Below are 16150 nucleotides of genomic sequence, written 5' to 3'. Positions count from 1 at the left end.
TTTAGGTTTTGGACATAATTGTTAATCTAATTAGTTGACCCTAGGCAAGTCACTTAACCTCTGTTTTTAATCTCTTATTTGCTTCAGTTTCCTCACTTGTCAAATGGAATAATAATATCATGGTTGTTTCAAGGAACAATTGAGAAAATATTTGTAAAGTGCTTAGCCAAGTTTCTAGTATATCATATATGATATAGAAATACTAGCTATTATAATTGTTATTATTATGGTTATTATTAATCTATAGCTTAAACATGTCACAAGTGAAAATGATTCCTTAGCTTAAATCTTTTTGTTTTAAACAAATTTGACCTAAAAGCAAACTGGCAGTAATATTTCCTAACTAATTCAGGAACATTCTAGGCTGACTTACAGTTATATTGCTATACAAATATTTCACATCACCTTCTCATATATATAGTCATTCAAATGAAATATGAACAGAGTGCTGTCATATCTTTCAGAGTGTGCTTTTAGTTAGTTTTATTTTAAAATAGCATAATATATACATATTTATATATATATATATATGTATATATAGTGCTATATAATAGCACTTTAAGATTTCCAAAGTACATTAACAATATCTCCCTTGATCCTCACAGTAGTCCTAAATGGGAGGTCCTGTCATTATCCCCATTTTACAAATGAGTAAGCTGAGGCAGATAGCGGTGATTGACCAGAGTTACATAGCTAATAGGAGGACAAGGCTGGTTTTAAATTCAGACTTTCCTTACTCAAAGTATAGCATTCACCACCTAGCTGCCTCAGTGAATAACCAAAGATGCCTTAAAATTGTATTCAAATATATGTTGTAAATATGATTGAAAATAAGGGCATATATTTAAGAGAAAAAATGGTTACATTATTAGTCTGCTGTTTTTAGTCACTGTGATGAGCATCCTCAGTCATTCAGTTGATTTCCTTTACAATATTATATGTCGTTTATTATATAAGCTGGTTTCCCGGTTTTGCTTACTTCGGCCTACCTCAGTTCATACAAGTTGTCCCAGGTTTCTCTCTAAAACTGTCCCCTTTTGGGGGCGGAACCAAGATGGCGACAAGAGCTGATCATGTCTTAGGCGCTCTCTCATAAATCTTCGAAACTAAGGACTATAACTAAATTTTTGAGAGGCAGAAGCCACAGAGGGAACCAGTGAGGCAATTCTCCTACTCAAAGTAACCTGGAAAAGAGCAGAAAGGCTCTGCTCCCTGAGGTCAGAGTGGTGGCCTGCCAGAGCGAAAGAACTTCAGCCTCCTGGAGGTAGCCCCAGGGCTCTGGGAGTCGTGGCTTACAGCAGCGGGGGAGTTTCCTGAGCTACACCCCAGGGAGCACAGGGCACAAATTGGGGAAACAGCTGGGGGACCTCTGCCAGAGTAAGCACATGAAGCCCAGCCCTCAGGGCACACAGAGAGCAGCATGGCCAAGGCAAACAGAAGCAGGTGGAGCCAGTAAGCAGGAGCCCCCGGGGCATGAGCCCATTGAGCTGAGGGAGGGGAGTGAAGAGAGACTGCAGACCTCTGTCCTCTGCCCCTGGAACAGGACTCTGGGGCTCTGACCACATTCAGATCCTGATCCCAGTCTAGGCCCCCCATAGAACAGCAGCCCCCCCCCCCACCTCAGCCCCGTGGCAGAGGGGGGTGCATATGGTCATTCACAGACCAGGAGGGAGGACAGAGCCTCACACACTGAGACCCTTGTGGGAGTGTCCCAAAAGCTCAGGAAGCACCCCAAAAACAGGCTTAGGCTGGGAAAATGAGCAAGCAGAGAAAAAAGAACACCATTGAGAAATATTTTGCATAAGAGCCCAAGAAGGATCAAAATACTCAGTCTGAAGATGAGGAAGCACAAGCTCCTTCATCTAAAGACTCCAAGAAAAGCAGAAATTGGGCTCAGGCTATGACAGAGCGCAAAAAAAGACTTTGAAAATCAAATGAGGGAGTTTGAAGAAAAATTGGGAAAAGAAATGAGAGAGATGCAGGAAAAAACATGAAAATGAAGTCAGCAGCTTAGTCAAGGAAATCCAAAAAAATGCTGAAGAAAATAGCATGCTAAAAACCAGCTTAGGTCAAATAGATAAAACAGTTCAAAAAGTTATTGAGGAGAAGAATGCAGAATTGGCCAGATGGAAAGAGGTAAGAAAGCTCTCTGAGGAAAACAAATACTTCAGACAAAGAATAGAATTCAGGGAGATTGATGAATTTACAAGAAATCAGGACTCAATACTTCAAAACCAAAAAAATGAAAAATTAGAAGAAAATGTGAAATATCTCATTGAAAAAACAACTGATATGGAAAACAGATTTAGAATAGATAATTTAAAAATTATTGGAATACCTGAAAGTCACGATCAGGAAAAGAGCCTTGACATCATTTTCAAAGAATTACTACAGGAAAATTGTCCTGATATCCTAGAAGCAGAGGGCAAAATAGAAATGGAGAGAATCCACTGATCCTCCCGAGAAAGAGATCCCAAAAACCAACCCCTAGGAATATTATAGCCAAGTTCCAGAACTCCCAAGTCAAAGAGAAAATATTACAAACAGCCAGAAGGACACAGTTCAAATATCGTGGAGCTGCAGTCAGGATCACACAGGACTTACCAGCAACTACATTGGAAGCTCATAGGGCTTGGAATATAATATACCGGAAGGCAAAAGAGCTTAGAATGCAGCCAAGAATGAACTACCCAGCAAAGCTGAATGTCCTCTTCCAGGGAAAAAGATGGACTTTCAATGAACCAGGAGAATTTCAGATGTTCCTGTTGGAATGGCCAGAGCTGAACAGAAGTTTTGATCTTCAGATACAGGACTCAGGTGAAGCATAGAGAGTGGAGGAGAGGGAAATATGAGGGACTTAATGATGATGAACTGCATGTATTCCTGTATAGAAAAATAATACTGGTAATACTCATATGGTCTTTCTTGTTTAATAGAGCATATAGAAGGAGCTTTTATAGATGAAGCACAGGAGAAAGCCGAATTTGAAGATAAAATATGGTATAAAAATGGAGTCAATAGAAAAAAGGGAAATGTAATGGGAGAAAGAAAAAGGAGAGGGGGGAATAGGCCAAGATATTTCATATAATAAGATTTTTCTTTATTACAATGAGCTATTGCAATGATATGGAAGGGGGGAAAGCAAGGGGGAATGAGGGAATTTTCGCTCTCATCAGAGGTGGCTAGGAGAGGAAACAGCATATATACTCAATGGGGTACAGACATCTGTCATAAGAAGGAGAGAAGGGGAGACAGGGGGAAGGGGTGGGGATGTGAGTGATGGAAGGGAGGATGGACCATGGCGTGAGAGTGGTCAGATATAACACATTTTCTTTTTTACTTCTTGCAAGAGGCTGGGATTGGATGGCCTGTCAGGGACCATAGGGCCAGGTGGATTCTGGGCCTAAGGGGTGGTATGGGGGCTCAGGGCTTCTTGGCCCCAGGACCAGGGATCTGTCTGCTGCACCACTCAGCAACCCTACAGCAGAGTCAGAGTGAAAGGAGAGAGAAAATATAGTACATGGTAGTGGAGAAATAAGAAAGGAGGGAGTTGTGATCAGCAGTGGCAATGGTGGGAAAATACGGAAGTAACTTTTGTGATGGACTTATAAAGAATGTGATCCACCCACAACAGAGCTGGTGGTGTTGGAACAAAGACTTACGCACATTTTTTATTATTATTTTGGGGAGGTGCAGGGCAAATGGGGCTGGGTGGCCTGCCTGGTGCCGCATAGCAGGGTGATCCTTGGGTGTCTGAGGCCAGATTTTGACCTGGGTGCACCTGGCTCAAAGGCCAATGCTCTGTCCGCCACCCAGACACCCCTACTATTATTACTATTTTATTTTATTTTGGGGTCTTTTTTTTCTTGGTTTTTGCAGGGCAGTGGGGTTGGGGTGGCTTGCATGCCACACAGCTGGGTGATTGTTGGGTGTACGGGGCCAGATATGGGCTCGGGTGCTCTTGGCTCCAGGGCTGGTGCTCTGTCCATTGCGCCACCTGGCCATACCTACAATTATTACTATTATTTTTTTTTATTTTAATTTTTTTCTCTCCCCTTTATTGCTCAAGTGAGGCTATATTTTTGGTGGGGGAGGGGGTATTTTGTTTACTCTTAAACAAGAATGAATGTATAAAAAAACATTATTTGTATAAAATGAGAATAAAGGGGCGGCTAGGTGGCATAGTGGATAAAGCACGGGCCCTGGAGTCTGGTGTACCTGGGTTCAAATCAGGTGTCTCAGACACTTAATAATTACCTAGCTGTGTGGCCTTGGGCAAGCCACTTAACCTCGTTTGCCTTGGAAAAAAAACCTAAAAAAAATGAGAATAAATAAATATTAAATACAAAAAAAAGAATAAAAATGAAAAATTAAACTGTCTCCTTAGATATTTTTTATGGTGCAATAAAATTCTATTATATTTCTTTGCTGTAATTTGTTCAGTCATTCTTCAGTTGATAGGACCTTTGTTTCCAGTTCTTTGCAAAAAAGAACTTCTGTTTTGATGTCTAACAAAAGTCTCTTATCTTTGATTTCCATCACCATTATTTTCTTTCAGTGTGATGACCAAAGTTGCATAAAATATCTGAGATATAGAGGCCTCAATTGTTTATAAAACATTTACTAAGTACCCACCCACTGAATACTGTGTGCTAAGAGGTCAAAAATAGTCCAGTTTGGTTGGAATGCAGAATATGAGGGAATGATTAAATAATACCACCTGTATCAGTGAGGATTGTTTTCAGAATTAAACAGCACAGCAGAAAGGATTTAAAATTTTTAATTAAATAAAAATTTAAAAGCATTTAACATATATGGAATATCCATGTTTGGAAGTAATGTAAGTAATCCTGATGTTCAAGGAGGACACAAAGACTTCTTTGAAAGTATTAGGGAGGGGCGGCTAGGTGACTAATTGGATAAAGCACCTGTCCTGGAGTCAGGAGTACCTGAGTTCAAATCTGGCCTCAGACACTTAATAATTACTTGGCTCTGTGGCCTTGGGTAAGCCACTTATTAACCCCATTTGCTTTGCAAAAACCTAAGGAAAAAAAAGTATTAGGGAGATTGTTTTCTTTGTTATTCCAAATAGATTTTGGAAAGATTTGGGCTTTATTTGAGCATAGGATTATCTTTTTGGCAGTCAAGAAATAATGATGTTTTTACTAATGATGTATTCTGTCATTTTCTCTTTCATTCTGAAAACTTGGCATTATATCTGGATTGCTGTAATGTGATATGAGATAAGCACAGACTATTATACTCCCAAAATGCTGATTTGAAAAAACTTAGTTTTTACCTTGGACAAAAATCTTCATTTAATTTCTTTCTTATAAAGCATTATGTCTCTTGAGGGATTTTATTTTCTGATTTGCAAAGCCGTTAAGAATAGTTGTTTCATAGTTTAATCACCTTAGATTAAATCAGGTTCCTTTGTGTAAGATCAAAACAGAATACTTCTTGTTCTCCTTGAGAAATATATTTGAATCTTTTGTCTTTTACTCTCTCACTCCTGAATTTCAGTATTTTCCCCCTGCCTTTGGCCTTGATTCTGTAGTTGATTTACAAAACTAAAAAATGCTTTTGATAATTTCAGAACAGTTTTTGGCTATTTTGTGTCCACAAAAGTTTCCTGCTAAACTCCTGTTCAGGTTGGGTAGGTAGGGGACTATGTTTTTTTGGTCATTCATATCCCTATCCATATCCCATGTGCATACACATATAAATGTCTTAGGTTTACCAGGGTTAGTAGAAGACCTCTTGTCCCTACCATCTTCATGAGGGTTCTCTGAAGTAAGCGTATATACTCTCCCTCCTGAATAAATTTTTTCAGACACTTTTCCTCCTCCTTTTTCAGCTTGATGTGTTTGATGCTGCTGATCGCTACCAGAAGGCAGGTATTCCTCTGATAATACTAGCTGGAAAAGAATATGGATCTGGAAGTTCCCGAGACTGGGCAGCCAAGGGTCCTTTTCTGCTGGTAAGTCATGTAGAAGAGAATGAGACAACTATGTAGAGAGCAGTCACAAACAATTATGCCAGGCATGATCTCTTCTAAAAACATTTGAAGATTAAAACTTCACAAAATGGCAGATTCAGAGCAAGAATGGACCCATATATGCAGATTAAAAAGCCTGACTCTTAATTTTAATTGAAAAAGGATAAACCTCTCACTCCCCTTTTAAGAAGCTTCTCCAGTGATTCTAGGCTAAAACATAAACTCCTCTCCTTGGCTTTAAAGCCCTTCACTATCTGCCAGTTCTGAGACTGTGAATTTGGGCAATTCAAGTAACTTCACTCAAAGTGTCCTCATTTATAAAATTGGGATAATATAGCAATTATATCATGCAGTTGTGAACATCAAGACAGTTGATGTTCACAAACTTTAAGCACTATAAAAATTTTCACTTTCATTATTACCTATCTTTCCAAACATATTTCATATTAATCCTTTCCTCATGTACTATAGCCAGACCAGACTACTTAACTGTGCTTCATATAATACTCCATCTCCTTCTATTCCCTTATATAGACTGTCTCCATATCTAGATTGTTCTCACTCAGCAGCTCCAACTCTTAGAATACCTGGATCCTTTCAAGACTCAGCTCAAATGGGGGCAGCTAGGTGGCGTGGGGCGGCTAGGTGGCGTAGTGGATAGAGCATGGGCCTTGGAGTCAGGAGTACCTGGGTTCAAATCCGGTCTCAGACACTTAATAATTACCTAGCTGTGTGGCCTTGGGCAAGCCACTTAAGCCCATTTGCCTTGCAAAAACCTAAAGAAAAAAAAAAGACTCCGCTCAAATGCAGTCTGTTTCATGAGACCTTTTCTGATCATTAGGGTCCCCCACCACTCCATCTCCCAGCTTAAATTATTTTTCTATATTTTTATGTGTAACATTTATATAATATATACAAATCCTAAACCTGCTGTTTGTAAAATCCTAAAAAATAACTTTTTTTTCTAAAAAACCTATTTTTTTAAAGCAAGGCAATAGGGTTAAGTGACTTGTCCAAGGCCACACAACTAGGTAATTATTAAGTGTCTTGAGACCTGATTTGAGCTCAGATCCTCTTGACTCCAGGGCCGGTGCTCTATCCACTACGACACCTAGCTGCCCCTAAAAATTTTCTAATATGTGTATGTGTGTACTATAGATTCTAGAGAGATAGATAGATAGGACCCCTTGCCCCCACCACTAGTAACATATAGGTTCCCTGAAGGAAGAAACAATTTTAGTTTTCATTTTTATATCACCAATCCTAAGTACATAACAAACAAATGCTTATTGAATTGAATAAATCATGGGGGCAGTATAAGAAATTGCACAAGCCTCATGTCTTTCATGTACAAATATTTGGTAGGAATAAAATGTGTTAAGTAGTTATCTTGGCACAGGATGAGCTTTCTGGCTTGTGAAATAACTTTAAGGGTACATATTTCAAATTACCTTTAAAACTACTGTTTGTAAAAATCTGCTTATGAAAAAATTCTAATGGAATCTTGAAGCTTAGTCACAAAGCAGCCAATGCACATTAATATGAAGAGACAAGGAGTATAGCACAACGGGAAAATATGTTCCATTAATAAGATAGTTAAAAAGTGGAAATGAGCATTTCAGTAAGCTGTAATATCCATCTGCTTAAAAAAACTAGTTTCCCCAGTGTTCTGAGGGTCAAGTTTTTACTTTTAAGAAGTAATATGGGGCGGCTAGGTGGCGTAGTGGATAGAGCACCGGCCCTGGAGTCAGGAGTACCTGGGTTCAAATCTGGTCTCAGACACTTAATAATTACCTAGCTGTGTGGCCTTGGGCAAGCCACTTAACCACGTTTGCCTTGCAAAAAAAACTAAAAAAAAAAAAAAGAAGTAATATGAAATAATGGATAGAAAAATGGATAATAGAGGCCTAACTGGCATGTACATGGCACAGTGGTTAAAGAGTCAGGCCTGGAATCAGGATTCCTGATACCAAATCCAACCTCAGATGCTTACTTGCTCTGTGACCCTGGGTGGTCACTTAACCCCAATTGCCTCAAAAAAAAAAGTTTTTTAAAAAAAGCCAAGAAATCATTTTTTAAAATTTTTATAAAGAAAGGTAGGTATCATGATGATTTTTTAAAAAGTGTTTAATTCATATAAGCAGCTTTCTGTGTCCTTGTATAGTTGATGGAGGGAAAAAATGAAATAGGAGAATTTTTTTCCCTCTTCATCAGGGAATCAAAGCTGTCCTAGCTGAGAGTTATGAACGAATTCACCGCAGCAATCTCGTGGGTATGGGAGTCATCCCTCTGGAATATCTCCCTGGGGAGAATGCTGACATGCTTGGACTCACAGGTCGGGAGCGTTACACTATCATCATTCCAGAAAACCTCAAGCCACGAATGAATATCCAGATTGAGGTAAACTGGATTATTATTCTCTTTCATGTCAAACCACAGTGTGTTCTCCAAATTGTACTCAATCTTACTTTCAAGAGAAAGTTGGAGCATCTAAATCCTCAGAAACTAAAACCACATCAAGGATATGGAGTAGGGATAGATTTCAGAAACCTGCTTTTCCTATTTTGCCTATATAATGTTATAGGCAGAGTTGATATCTATTTTTTGTTTCTTAAATTCTTAATAATTTTATCTTTTTTGTCATTCAACAAGCATTTCCATAGCATAATATTTAAAAAAGATGATTGCAGATGAAACTGCAAATCTATTATACACAACTTGCTATTCCTTTAAAATATATAATAAAGTTAACATGAAAGTTTATTTTTTTATTGGATAGAGCAAGGAGTCAGGAGGAACTGAGTTCAGATCTGATTAACTGGGTAACCTTGGGCAAGTCACTTAACCCCATTACCTTGCAAAAACAAAAACAAGTTTATTATTTTTTTTCCCTCCTTTGCATCCTATTCTAAAGATGGCTACCATTAGACACAAATATGTCTATATTATTTATTTATATATATGTGTGTATATATATATATATATATATATGTGTGTGTATATATATGTATATAGAAAATCATTCTTACATCTCTTTATCAGTTCTTTCTCTGGATGCAGATATCATCATCCTTCATATATGGTAGTTAATTTGGGTATTTAAAGTAGTCAAAATTCCCTCAAAGTTGTTTTTAAAAACAATATCACTGCGGCAGCCAGGTGGCGTAGTGGATAAAGCACCGGCCCTGGAGTCAAGAGTACCTGAGTTCAAATGTGACCTTAGACACTTAATAATTGCCTAGCTGTGTGGCCTTGGGCAAGCCACTTAACCTCATTTGCCTTGCAAAAAAAAAAAACAAACAAAACTAAAGAAACCCAATATTACTGTTACTGTAAACAACATTCTCTTAGTTTTTTTCATTTCATTCTTTTATTTTGTGCAAGTCTGTCCATGTTTTTCTAAGATTGAGCTCATCATTTCTTGTAGCACTCCATCACAATCAAATATCACATGACAGGCATCTTCACAACATCTGGTTTTTTGCCACCACAAAGAGAGCTATTATAAACATTTTTGAACATAATAATTTTTTTTTTACTTTTTTCCTCATCTTTGGAAATAAACCTAGTAGTATTATTTGCTTTCAACATTTTGGCAGGGTGCACAGTTGGCTGCAGGGATACTAAATGCAACTTAAGCTTTTCGAAAAGAGAAACTTCATATTCCATCCTATTAAAGTGTGCTTTTAAACAAATGACAAGTTTTGTGTATAGGAAAGCTTTCCTGTAAAGAACAGACACATTTTCTATTTTTCTTTTATTCTATTAGTGTGACTTTTTTTTTTTTTTTTGCTTTGCAGACACATCTTGTCCATTGTTGGTTTGTCTTATTTAAGGCAAAGCCATTGAGAACTGTGAAATATTCACTACAAAAATATAAGAGACTTTCTACATTACATTCTGTATTACTCCTCTGAAAATTGGACATACAAAAAAGCTTCCTCATGAGGGTTAGCTAAGTCCTTATCTATGAGTTTCCCAGTAGACATTGCTTTGAATAAGCAATCCATGAGATTTTTAGACTCAGAAAGGAAGTTTAAATTTAGTCAGATTTACAGTGCCCATTCCCATTAAGAGGCTCTTTGTGTGGGAAGATAGAGGCAGCTACTCTGCCCAAGCATCTGGATGCCGTGGAACTGGTCATCTGTCCTATAAAATGGTGGAAGTGAAACTGTCACCAGAGGCATGAATAAAAGTAAAGTACACTTTATCTCTGGCCTTTTTCCCATACAGCTAACAAATGGATATTTTTAAAGCACAGGACTGACCATGAGAGCAGGACACTCTTTTACTCTTCTCTGTATCCCAGCTCCTTGCCCTGTAATCACTTTATAAAGGCTTGTGGACTATCTCATTCCCTTGCTCAAGAACCATCACTGGCTCCTCATTTTCAGTTTGACATTTAAGCCCTTCTTCCCAATTCAGTTAGCTCCAGCTTATCTTTGTGGGCTGATTATACATCTCTTCCCCTTGTGTTCTATTTGAACATGTTGCCCAGTTTGTTATTTCTTATTTGTAGCATTCCTCCTTAGCATCTCTGGTGGGTTTTTCTTCCTCACCTTTACCCTTAGGAATTTGACTCCTCCAGTTGTTGGTCTTCTCTTTGCTCCCATCAATAGCTATGTGTTTATTTTATATTTAGTTTGATTTTCTCTTATCTGTGTACAAATTTTATCCCCACAGGTTATTAAAAATGCATGTTAATTTTTGTTTACTTTTGTGCTTAATAAATACATGTTGATTTTTCCCAAAGACACAGGACTTCTTTGAATGACTCTTTTCTTTTTTAATTCTCATAGCTGGACTCAGGGAAGAGTTTCCAGGCCATCATGAGGCTTGACACAGATGTGGAACTCACCTATGTCCAAAATGGGGGAATCCTGAACTACATGATCCGTAAGATGGTCAAGTAGGCCTGTGCTCCCATCAAGACTCATCTCCTACGATCAAGACAAAAACATGCCATCATCACTGGGCCTAGATACATAAAAATCCTAACATGACTATTGTCTCCTGGTGAAGCATACTTTTTTGGAGTTTATGACACTATGTTAGAGGGAATGTGCATTGAAGTGGGTTGTTTTTGTTATTTCTTTCTCATTTTTCAATGCACTAAATCTGATTCACTTAAATTTTTTTTCTTTTTTCAGAGCTGGTGGGTAGAATAATAATGAGTGAGTGTTCTTAGTGCCAGGAAGCAAAATTGAGTTCCCTTAGAGCCATTATTTTTGGCTATTTGATTTTTATTCTTATTTTCTGTATTAAAATGGACACATACACACATGTACACACATGCACAAACAAAGACACAGCAGACCAGAGTCCCTCTACTTGATGGTATGTCTTTTTTTATTGTTCCTATCTGTAACTATATTCTTCATTTGAGATGTTTGATTTTTAGGTGGCATTCACCTTTCCAATATGTTTTAATCAGCATTAACAAAACAAAACAAAACAAAACAAAAAATCAGCTGTAAACAAAAGAAAAATTTCAACTCTCAAAATCCCAATAATTATTTTGATTCTTCTCTTCCTCTTTCCCAGATCTCTACCCTCAGCCCCCAACATGTTTTCAAAATCAGAGAATTAGAATTTTAGACTATTTTAACCTTGAATGATTTGATTCTGTAGATTTTTACAGCTCTCTCTCTCTCTCTCTCTCTCTCTCTCTTCTATCCCCAGCAGCTCCATTTACCATTTTGTAAGAATGGGAGTATTGATGTATGTGGGAGTGGATATATATGTACTTATGAGATGGGGAGTGGTTGGGAAGGAAAGAGAACATTTCTAACTTGAATAAAATTAAATCTATTTTCAAAAAAAATCTTATTTACTTTAGAATCAAATCTTCCTATGTATTGCTGTATCCTTGGAACAAACTATTTAGGGTGAAGTAAATTACTCTCAACTTCTTGAACACTGGGTGACCTTCAAGATTTTTTTCTTGTAGAAAGATGAAATTCTCTATTCCCATAATCATATTGCCGCTGAATAAAAGCAGAATTATTAAAGGGAAAAAAAGTCTGAGATACTATCAAAACTGGATGGGACTTTTTTACAGATTAGAACAACAAAATATAAGAAGCAAAATATCTTTCCCAAAGACACACAATAAGTGGTAGATCCATGCCTTCATATCATTTTATGATGGAAAATGGGGTATGCTCTCAGAGAAAGGGCTTAAAGATGAGAGTTCTAAGTGAAAAACTCATAGGTTGACCTAGAAGTGCAAAAAGCTAAGACTTTAATTCACAGGCCTACAAAATTCACAAATATCATAGACCACACACAGTTCACAAATTAAACACTGGTGAGGCAGAGATAGATACTTAAGGACAGGCTGAATGACAAAGGTGGAGGCTAAAATGCTTGAAACAAAAGAGAAAAAGAAAAGAAACAGAACAACCACACTGGACTTAGACCCTCATGGGTCTAACACAGAACTTGGGCCATATTGGTGGTTACAAGTTGGGAAAGAAGTAATCAAGTTAAAAAGAGGAGAGAAAAAAGCCCAGATCAACATAGATCCAGTTACATGAGGCTAAGATCATATTGTTAAAGGGAAAAAGCTAAGAGATGAGGAGAGAGAGAGAAGTTAGCCCCATATGGCCAGACCACGTGGTTCTGACATAAAATGCTCACAGGCCAAACTCATGTCCAGAATGAGAAAAGAAAAGTTCTCTTAATCACCTTGGTGCTTGGGGAGTGGTTTAACACTGAGTTCCAGGTATTCTCCAATGTGTATGCCACAAGGAGTGGCTAAAGACAGTATTCCTTGCACATGGGTGGAGTTCTACTTACTACTCTTTTCTGCCCCAAAGGTTTTGACTTTTAAGTCTAAAGTGGCAAAAGATTGCATCATTTCCCTGTGTCCTGCTTCAATTTGGTTCTTCCTTCTGAATTTGGCCTTGGTTCTTAAGTGGTCAGGAACTCTGTAGCAGAGCTTCTATTATATGAAATTTATCCACTCACTTTAAACTTGGAAATAGAGCTATTTGGGACAAAATTATATGGTAATTGTAATAAAACTTTAACTTCAAATTCAACATTCTCCTGTTTAATTAAAGTTTGGTTCAGATTACCAGAAATGATATGCATACACACCACTTAGTAGTTTGCATATAAATTTGTCTTCTGTAAACAATTTAAAAATGATTTCTAGCTGTATGAGTATTTTGATGTTTCTATAGGCTTATTGCAGATAAAGAACAGGAAGGAACCTTAGAGTATTATCTACTCTAACCCTCTCATTGTATAAAGGCAACCAGAGAGTCTTATTACTTGCCCAAGAATACACAAATTTTGGCAGTGCTAGAACTTGATTTCAGGTCTTCTAACTTCAAACCCAATAGTCTTCCCACTATATCCTGATACAGATCCATAAATGAGTGAGAAAGTGTTTCATCTTTACTCTTGAGAGCTTAAAAAAAAGTTTACATGTTTATAAACATTCATAGGGCTGATAGTTAATAGCCCTAATGAAAATGACCAGGTTTTACTCCTACAAAGGAGACCCCACAGACAAGTATTCAAACTATTAGGCATAGAGAATTGAAGTCCATTGCTGCTGATGGCCTGTCTTCCTGCAGGTCCAAAGGTAATAATAAAGAATTTGTCTAAAGTATAATCTAGAAAGTAACAATAATCTTTCTGTTTTATAGTACTGTTGTCTAAAGAGAGAAGTAGAAAAAGCAAAGGAAGAAAATTGATGTTCCTTTTTTTCTTAACTCATTCAGTACTTATCATACGCAAAACTCAGGATAGACTCTGAAGGAAATTACATCCTATCAGCACATATATACAAAAGATAAACTAGGCAAGTCGGAGGAGGGAGAACATAAGTCTGGAGGAGGAGGAAACTAGAAAGACCTTTTGTGGGAGATGTAGCTTGAGTTATTTGAAGGAAACTGGGTTTTAGGAAGTGAACTGGTAAAGGGGGGGAGTGAGTGAGAGAATTTATAGTGGATCATAAAAGGGGTAGGGAGACATTGGAATTTTTTGAGGGGAATGACATAATGGCACCTGCAGTCTAGGAAAACCATTTTTGTCAGCTGTGTGAATGATGTTTGAGGACTTGAAGTCAAGTCTTCTAGCTCTGGTTCCAGATGTTTTCTAATTGTATGACACTTGAGCAAGTCACATAACACCAGTTGCCTCAGTTCTTGAAACTGTAAAATTAGCTAAGGAAGGAAATGGCAAACCATTCTAGTATGTTTTCCAAGAAAATCCCAAATGGGGCCCTAGTGGATAGAAACCAGACCTAGATTCAGGAAGACCCCAATTAAAATCCAACTAGCTAAAATCAAACACTAGCTGGGTGACCCAGGGACAAGTCATTTAACCTTGTTTGCCTCCGTTCCCTCATCTATGAAAAATGATTTAGAGAAGGAAATGGCAAATCACTTAAGTATTTTTGCCAAGAAACCCCCAGATGGGGTCATGAAGAATTGGACATGACTGAATAACAAGTTATCTGCCTAATGTGACAGATAGTGAGCTCTACAACTAAAAGAATGATCCATTTTAAACTTGTATTTCCCTCAGCAATTAGCATATTTCTCTGATTTTCCATAAGCATTAAATAAATATTTATTGATTGTACAACAGAGAAGAGTAATGATTTAAGCAAATTTAAAAGTATGTATGATTTGGAGTTTTACTGTGTAAATAACCTTTTTGAACTTATGTTGCTGGAATATACTAAGATTTAGTAATTAATCCATCTTGTATGTTGATCCAGAGTATCTTGCTATCACCAGTTATTAAAACATTATGCAATTGCTAAGGGAACACAGAATTCCCACATATTATTTCTAACCTTAAGCAACTGGTAACAGCGTGCAACAACTGACAACTGGTTCTTTGGAAAAACTAATATGTGGATGCAAATTAGAAAGCATTAGCTCCCAGGATAGCATCATTACTAAGAAACCAGATGGAGTTAGGTTGTCAATTAACATGCAGACTTGTACACAAGATACACATTTTAAAAATCCTGCTTAAATATGTACTTTCCTCAGTCTCACCACAAATAATAACCAAAGATCAAGGCCAAATTTTATTCCCCATCTAGAACATCCAAGGATTTGTAATTTTGTGGATAGGAACATGTTTTCCTACATACTATAAAGAATCTTTGACAGTTGTTCAATCAATTCTTGACTCTGTGACCCTGTATGGGGTTTTCTTAGCAAAGATATTGGAGGAATCTGCCATTTCCTTCTTTGTTGGATTAAGACCAATAAGTTGTCTGAGGCTGGTCTTCCTGGCATTGAGACATCTGTCTCCTGCTTAAACCAATTAGGGAAAAACATAAGAATAGACATTCCCTTGCTGACCACCTCCATAAACTTAAAAGTCAGTGACTGCTGCTGCTAGCTGGTCAGGCTACGGGTTACCAGACATTCCTACCTTAGTAAGTTTGGGTCCCTAGCAAGGTTCTATTTTAGGAACACAATACCTAATATTCTTTTTTTTTGTGTGCCCTTTTTATTGTACCATGTTATTGCCATTAGGGCTCCTGATCATCTACTGTTTTCTTTCTCTGTTTTTATTTTCCATGATTTTGTTATCAAGAATATTTTTCTTTTGGTCAGCTAGCACAATAGACAGAGCATCAGCCCAGGAGTCAGGAGAACCTGAGTTCAAATTTGGCCTCATGCACTTAGCAATTACCTAGCTATGTGACCTTGGCCAAGTCACTCAACCCCATTGCCTTGCAAAAATCTTTTTTAAAAAGTGGCAACCAGGTGGTGCAGTGGATAGACCATTGGCCCTGGAGTAAGGAAGGAATAAGGAAGACCTCAGACACCTAGTAACTACCCAGCTTTGTGACCTTGGGCAAGTCACTTAATTCCATTGCCTTGCAAAAACAAACAAAAAGAATATTTTTCTCTTATAGAAAGAATTTTTTGGATTGCCTTTCCCCCCTATCTTTTCTTTTTCTTTTTTTATTAACATTTGTTTTCCAATTATATGAAATAGTATCTACTTATTTTTTGTAAGGTTTTGAATTTTACAATTTCCTCCGCCCCACCCCCACAGAAGGCTGTCTGATAGTCTCTACATTATTTCCATGCTATACATTGATGTAAATTGAATGTGTTATAAGAGTAAACATAACCCCCCCCCCCCCAAGAAGATGAGAAACAT

General features: G+C 37.5%; 1 protein-coding gene across 1 annotated transcript in view; it reads left to right on the top strand.

Moving 5' to 3' along the window:
* The window catches only part of ACO1 (aconitase 1), a 94852-nt gene extending 81808 nt beyond the window's left edge, over positions 1-13044 (top strand). Inside the window, exons 19-21 of the mRNA XM_074207216.1 lie at positions 5858-5980; positions 8213-8398; positions 10798-13044. Of these exons, the coding sequence (XP_074063317.1) occupies positions 5858-5980; positions 8213-8398; positions 10798-10911 (423 nt within the window). The 3' untranslated portion in view covers positions 10912-13044. The remainder of the gene's footprint in view (positions 1-5857; positions 5981-8212; positions 8399-10797) is intronic.
* Positions 13045-16150: the final 3106 nt, after the last annotated feature.

The sequence above is a fragment of the Macrotis lagotis genome, chromosome X (genome assembly GCF_037893015.1).
Source record: "Macrotis lagotis isolate mMagLag1 chromosome X, bilby.v1.9.chrom.fasta, whole genome shotgun sequence".
NCBI lineage: Eukaryota > Metazoa > Chordata > Mammalia > Peramelemorphia > Peramelidae > Macrotis > Macrotis lagotis.
This window is presented reverse-complemented; position numbering and strand designations above follow the sequence as displayed.